The sequence below is a fragment of the Sardina pilchardus genome, unplaced genomic scaffold (assembly GCF_963854185.1).
Source record: "Sardina pilchardus unplaced genomic scaffold, fSarPil1.1 HAP1_SCAFFOLD_235, whole genome shotgun sequence".
NCBI lineage: Eukaryota > Metazoa > Chordata > Actinopteri > Clupeiformes > Clupeidae > Sardina > Sardina pilchardus.
In genome coordinates, this window is record NW_026910828.1 from 1 (window position 1) to 7,375 (window position 7,375).

At 47.2% G+C, this 7,375-nt stretch overlaps 1 protein-coding gene across 1 annotated transcript; it reads left to right on the forward strand.

Moving 5' to 3' along the window:
- Positions 1-79: 79 nt before the first annotated feature.
- On the forward strand, positions 80-6,972 carry LOC134073812 (SLIT-ROBO Rho GTPase-activating protein 2-like; the record flags this gene model as incomplete). The annotated part of the gene is given in 2 exon segments (XM_062530386.1): positions 80-104; positions 1,791-6,972. A coding segment is annotated over 1 exon segment (546 nt). The 3' UTR covers positions 2,352-6,972.
- Positions 6,973-7,375: the final 403 nt, after the last annotated feature.

Consider the following 7,375-nt stretch of genomic DNA (forward strand, 5'->3'; position numbering starts at 1 on the left):
GGTGTGTGCACTCAGAACACACACACACACACACACACGTACATAGACAGACAGAGATACACACACACTGTACTGTACCCGCCCAGGTGGAGCACAGCTCACAGGTGTGTAGATAGATAGATAGAGAGATAGATACTTTATTGATCCCCAAGGGGAAATTCAAGATGTGTGTGCCAGACAATATCTCACACACACACACACACACACACACACACCACACACACACCTCACATGTACACATACATGTACACACACATAGACAGACAGATACACATACATGCATGTGCGCACACAGACACACACACACTTTGAGCTGCAGAGTGTGTGTTTGACTGATAGGGCTGTAGTGAGCTCTGTGGTTCCTGAGAGTGATTTCCTGTCAGAGACCCAGACGAGCCTCATCGACTGAGACGTGGCCAAGCCCCTGCACTGTTCATCACAGCGCTTCTTAAGCCTCTTTGAAGTTTAATCATCCTCCTCAGAGAGAAAGAGACACACACACACACACACACACACACACACACACACACACACACACACACACACACACACACACACACACAGTGTTTGCTGCCAAAGAGAGAGAAAGAGAAAAGTGAATGCTGGCAAGAATGTGTTTACACAGACACCTCACAAAGACTTGGCAAGGCTAGGCTAGGCTAGGCTAATTAGCTCTCCAGGGAGCACATTGCTGTCCATCTCTATTAGCACTGCTAGCATCATTAGCATGGTTAGCAGCACTAGCCATATGCAATTATATATTTCATGTGTCCTGGATGTTATAAAATTGTAATATATTATGTTAAGCTGGGTACATGTGGTGATGTCAACACTTTTTGTTTTAATACATCTACAAATAATACCAATAATAGCATACCATGTTATACTCCAGAGATATGTAGGTTTCTAGAATATAGTGAGAATTTGCGCCCCCTAGTGGTAGTGACACGACCCCTTTTTAGGTCCATTTGGGCTCCACTGGCCTTTCACTACAGCTGCACACTGCTGTGGCCTTTGGAAGGCTTAGAGTTCCAGACAGTCTCTGCAGGAGATATGCAGGAGATTTGTGTGTGTGTGTGTGTGTGTGTGTGTGTGTATGTCTACTGAAGCTTTGGGCTCAGCATCCTGGAGTGTCCCTCGTAATTTTCAGGCTGGTTTGAGGCTCATGATAGTTAACATTCATTCATTTGTGTTTAAGCAAATGTTTAAGCAAAGCGACTTATAGCAATGGAATAACATTTAAGCTGTTAACATTTAAACATTTAAACATTTAAGCTGCAGTTACAGCAATGGAATAACATTTAAGCTGTTAACATTTAAACATTTTAACGTATAAGCTATGAACATTTAAACATTTTAATATTTAAGCTGCAGTGCAGAGACTATTATGAACACAGCTCTGAGTGGTAATAACTATGTTAAAGGGTATGACAGCGGTGTAATAACCACTCTCTATCTCTGTCTCTCTCTGTCTCTCTCTCTCTCTCTCTCTCTCTCTCTCTCTATCTGTATCTCTCTATGTCTCTCTCTTCCTCTCTCACTCTCTGTCTCTCTCCGTCTCTCTTCATCATCTCTCTCTCTCTCTCTCTCTCTATCTGTATCTCTCTGTGTCTCTCTCTTCCTCTCTCACTCTCTGTCTCTCTCTCCGTCTCTCTCCATCATCTCTCTCTCTCTCTATCTGTATCTCTCTGTGTCTCTCTCTTCCTCTCTCACTCTCTGTCTCTCTCTCCGTCTCTCTCCATCATCTCTCTCTCTCTCCATCTCTCCGTCTCTCTCTCTCTCTGGCGCAGGACATCGAGGCCACCATGAACACGGCGCTGAGCGAGCTGCGTGAGCTGGAGCGCCAGAGCTCGGCCAAGCACGCGCCCGACGTCGTCCTGGACACGCTGGAGCAGCTCAAGTCCGGCGGAGGAGGCGTGGCCTGTGTCGGAGTGGGCGGGCTCGGAGGCGGAGTCTCTGAGCCATCCAGCCCCCTGCACTCGCGCCTGCTCCGCGAGGCCGACGCCCCCAACCAGCACCCACTCCAGCGTAGCGCGAGCTCCGCCTCTGACATGCCCAGCAGCACCTTCCGCCCGGGCAAGGGTGGCGCGGGACCCAAGAGCCCCCTGCTGGCCTCCTCCTCCTCCCCCCTCTCCTCCTCCTCCTCCCCCCTCTCCTCCTCCTCCTCTGGCCTCTCCTCCTCCTCCTTCAGGGAGGGCCGGCCCCCGGCTACGCGCCCCAAGCCTGTGGTGTTCCCCAAAAGTGGGGGCTCGTCTGGGAGCGGAGGTGGTGCCATGGGGTCCCCCACCACCTCCATCCCCCCGACACCTCCTCCACCACCCCCACCTGCAGACAAGTCCTGTCCAGTGTGAACTTCTCTCACACACGCGCGCACACACACGCACACACACACGTCTGACCACCGACACCCCCACTTGCTTCCTCTAACACCTTGTGTGTGCGGAGCAGGACTCTAACTCTCTTATTTTTTAAAGTTTTACTTCCAAGTGGCCGCAATAGGCGCGGTGATTTTTAATGGTGTGACTCTGATGATGATGATGATGATGATGATGATGATGATGATTTTGTTTTGGAGTGTGACCTCAGCAGAGGTCAGCGTGACAGCTGTGTAGTATTTGGAGGCTTGTGGTGTGTGACATGTAAGATGGTGTGTAAGATTTCCGTTGCTCATACACACCATCGGCCAGCATCTCTTAGACGCGTGTGCCAGGGCTCCCAAAACAGGACGCTCAATTTGATGGGGGTGCTGAAAGGTCTCGATTACCTTTTTTTTTTTTCTAATTTTGTTTTTTATATATATATATATATATAGTTTTATTTGAAAGAATGGCCAACAGACACAGTGGCTTTGTAAAGACTTTTACTGTGAAACAAAAAGGACAGGAAATAGTGGTTAAGAACGGTCTGACATCACAATGGGAAACGGAATCAGACAGAGACAGCAGACAGACAGAGAGATGGAGGGAGAGAGAGAGTGAGGGGGAAAGAGATGGAAAGAGAGAGAGAGAGAGAGAGAGAGAGAGACGAATGAAGGATCAGACTAGAAGGTTTCAGGTTGAGCAGACGAATATAAGATGTAAGATTTTTTGATATATATCTATGAAAAGCTGTATGTAGGGATTGCAGTGGAATGGCGCGTTGAAGTTGTGTATTTTTATGCGGCTTGTGTTGTTCTAGTGGTTTTTGGACTGGTGGCCGTCGTAGTGGCGCAAGATATCAGGATGACTACTCTCTACACACAGTGCCCCTCAAGGACATTCACACACACACACACACACACACACACACACACACCCCTCAAGGGAATTCACATCGGGGAGCAGCTAACAGGAACAACTCCAGGACTGGACCCCAACCATGGTCAGGGGTGTGTCTGTCTGCGTGTGTGTGTGTGTGTGTGTGTGCGTTTCACAAAGAACGCACTGTGCAAGACGACACCTTTGTCCCGGACCGGGTTTGGCTCGGCTGGGAGTGGACAGAGGAGCGGATCTGAAGTTCTGGACTCTTCTGGGGGTTTGGACCGAGCCGCTGGACAGAGTCGCTGGACAGAGCGTACACCTACTGCAGGACAGGCCCAGGGCATGTGTAGCGTGCTGCCCAATCTGCAATAAATAATTCAGTTTCAACACACAACACAAACACACTCACCTGAACGCATATAGTGCATGTAAACACTCTCTCTCACACACACACACACACACACACAGATGTACGCATTCACACACACAGATTTACCTGAATACACACAGTGCACATAAACGGACTCTTGTATAAATCGTATCTCTGCATGAGTCTACTAGGCCAGTTTTGCACCATCGGCCCCTAATCTCTAATCTGTCATCTGTAATCTGTAATCTCAACCCCACGACGAGCAGCTTCTCTCCGCTACTGCTACACCTGCCGTGGAGACTCATCGCTTGGTCACATCTGCACATATGCGGTGGACGGACACCCAAGGCACGGCAGCTCCTATTGGCCGAAACAGTCCAGTAGACGAGACCAACGGGCAGCAGAGATAACTCGGACAGATCGCAGCTCTCAGAGATAACTCGGACAGATCGCAACTCTCGGAGATAACTCGGACAGATCGCAGCTCTCGGAGATAACTCGGACAGATCGCAACTTTCGGAGATAACTCGGACAGATCGCAACTCTCAGAGATAACTCGGACAGATCGCAGCTCTCAGAGATAACTCGGACAGATCGCAACTCTCGGAGATAACTCGGACAGATCGCAACTTTCGGAGATAACTCGGACAGATCGCAACTCTCAGAGATAACTCGGACCGAACGCAACTCTCAGAGATAACTCGGACAGATCACAACTCTCAGAGATAACTCGGACCTATCGCAACTCTTACTAAAGCAAACACTCACCTCTGTGTAACCCTGCAACTAACACCCTGTGTGAGGTCATTCATGTACAGTGATTTTAAAGAGAAAAGAAAAGAGACGTTCTGTAAGTTTTAACTGGAAATCAGCTGCAGATGGTGAATAATGTCGTGGGAAAGTCATATCAAGTCAGCCCAGCAGTCTTTTTATGGAGAAGCACACCATGGCTTCCTCTTCTGTCACTCTGTGGGGAAAAAAGATCTGACTTTTTCTCTTTCATTTCTGTATTCTCAAGATGATACATGATAACTGTATGTTTGTGTTGTGTGTGTGCGTGAATGTGCAGTCAGTGTTTGTGTGAGTGTGTGTGTGTGTGTGTGTGCGTACGTGTGTGTGCATGCTTTTGTGGATCCTGTGTGAGTGGACTTCCCTGTGTGCAACAGTGTGTGTGTGTGTGTGTTTATCCTGACAGTACAACCACAGCATGAACTGGTTGGTCATTCATTGTATAACTCACAAAGGGAAACTTGACTGTGCAGTACCGCAACCACACCACCAGAGAGCAGCACTGGTCACTCTCCGTTCTTTCACAGGACTCTTCACAGTCTCCGAGAGACCACTTCTTTGAGGGGCCAAAGGCTCAGCTACAGAGCTGGGCCTCACACACACACACACACACACACTCATACACATCCTGAACACAACTCCTCACACACACCACCGACTCGTGACTGTTTCAGTGTCTTTCTAGACAGTCTCAGAGAACATCTCTCAGTCACAGCTGCCTCAAGGTGCTTGCAAGGCTGCCCCAACAAATAGCAACAAACTCCAACCAACACCAACAGTTGGCTCAGTGTGTGCCGTCAGTTTGTGTTTGTTGAAAGGAGTGCAAAATGTCAGTTACTGTCTAGGGCTCTAGCCAGTGAGGAGCTGAAAATTGATTTTCTTAACATTCTACAGACTGCAACCAACAACCAAAGCTCCGTTTTAACCCTCACTGCAACAACTGCCAACTTTAGAATGTTGGAGTTTGTTGGGCGTTGTCTAGGCAACTTTAGAATTTTGTTGCCCATTGTCTAGGCAGCTTTAGAACGTTGGGGTTTGTTGGGCGTTGTCTAGGCAGCTTTAGAATGTTGGAGTTTGTTGGGCGTTGTCTAGGCAGCTTTAGAACGTTGGGGTTTGTTGGCCATTGTCTGGGCAGCTTTAGAACGTTGGGGTTTGTTGGCCATTGTCTGGACAACTTCACTCTCAGCTCCTGTGTAAAGTAGGGTTCAGACCAAAGATTCCCGACGAGACGAGCTACGACGAGATGCGACGTTCTAAAACCTTGCGACTGCGACTCAACTTGTTTAATGCTCTGCGACGGCTTGCAACTACGTGCAACTTTTAATTCACACCGCTGCAACTCAATCTCGTCGCGTCGGGAATCTTTAGTGTGAATTGGGCTTAAGTGTGGGCGTTACCAATATCTGTTACCCTGATCTGAAGTTTAGCAGCATCTTCCACACGCCCACCTGTAGGTCACATCCGTGTGTGTGTGTGTGTGTGTGTGTGTGTGTGTTCTCTCTGTCTCTGTTTATCTCTTTAATCAGCAAGGATGTGGGTTTTTCTTGTGTCAGTGGTGGTGTGTAGACACATTCTGTACTTGTGCATCTGGTCATGGTCACACAGAGGCCCAACTGGTCAACACAGACATTAGCAGTGACTGTGCTCTGGTGCGGGTGTGTGATAGAAGGTCTATAAGTGTGTGTGTGTGTGTGTGTGTCTGTCATGATGTGTTTTTGCTCAATACCTCATCTTGGAACTGGAAGCTGTTGAGTCCTGAGAAGAGAGAAGTGTGTGTTTGTGTGTGTGTGTGTATGTGTGTGTGTGTGTGTGCGTGCATGTGTGTGTGTGTGTGTGTGTGCATGTGTGTGTGTGTGTGTGCGTGCATGTGTGTGTGTGTGTGTGCGTGCATGTGTGTGTGTAAGAGGGGAAGATGTAACGCCTGTTCATTTGTTATGAAACACAAACACACACATACAGTACACTGCTGCAGTGTGCCCATTACACTGTGTGTGTGCGTGTGTGTGTGCGTGTGTGTGTGTGTGTGAGATTGTGATTGATTCCATCAGGACTATGCTGTATATCTGAAGCCTGGTGTTGCGTCTGACTGCCCCTCGTTACCCCCCCGCCCCTCTCTGTTTCCGGGGGCGACCCGATGTCTGTCATCATGCACTTGAAATTGCATCATGAGCTTGTGAACCAGCGGCGTGAGGATGAAATATTATCGTTGTTATTTTGTAATCATAACTCTTGTTAAATATGTATTTCATGACCATTGCAAACAAACAAAAGCAAAAAAAAAATACTGATTAAAAAAAAAACAAGACTTAAATGACTGTATTGTCAGATATATTTATAGTTGTTCACTCAAATGTCTTATGTTACCAGAAGAATCCTGTGTTCTGATATCTGTTTGTATATACAATGATGTACGTCCCAAAGGTACACACTAATGCTTTTTTTGGGTACAGTATTGTACAGTAATAGCAATAGTAGTTGACTCTTCAATAGGCCACATATAAGTACATGTGTAGATCAGGTAGAAAACTCTTCTCTCTCTTTTTTTTTTAATAAACATTGCTTGCTATAAACCTCCTTGAGTGTGTGCTGTTGACTCATTTCATGGGGAGGAGGTTTTGAAGATGATGAAGGCTTTCAGCATCAGATGATGAAGACTTTCAGTATGACTACATGCACTTGCATCAGAGGACTCAGACAGCAATGTAAACAGCTGACAGCTCTTCTGAATAAATGGCACTGAATGGCCTAGCTTTGCCCACCCCGATACTGAACTAGCTTAACTATCAGAGTGACTAGAAGCACTCTGTGTGTGTGTGTGTGTGTGTGTGTGTGTGTGTGTGTGTGTGTGTGTGTGTGTGTGTGTGTGTGTGCACTACCCTCAGATGGATGAAATGCAGAAAACAAATTTCCTACAGGACAATAAAGAATAACTTAACTAATTTAATTAACTTAACACAGTGCTACCGTCAGTTAAGTC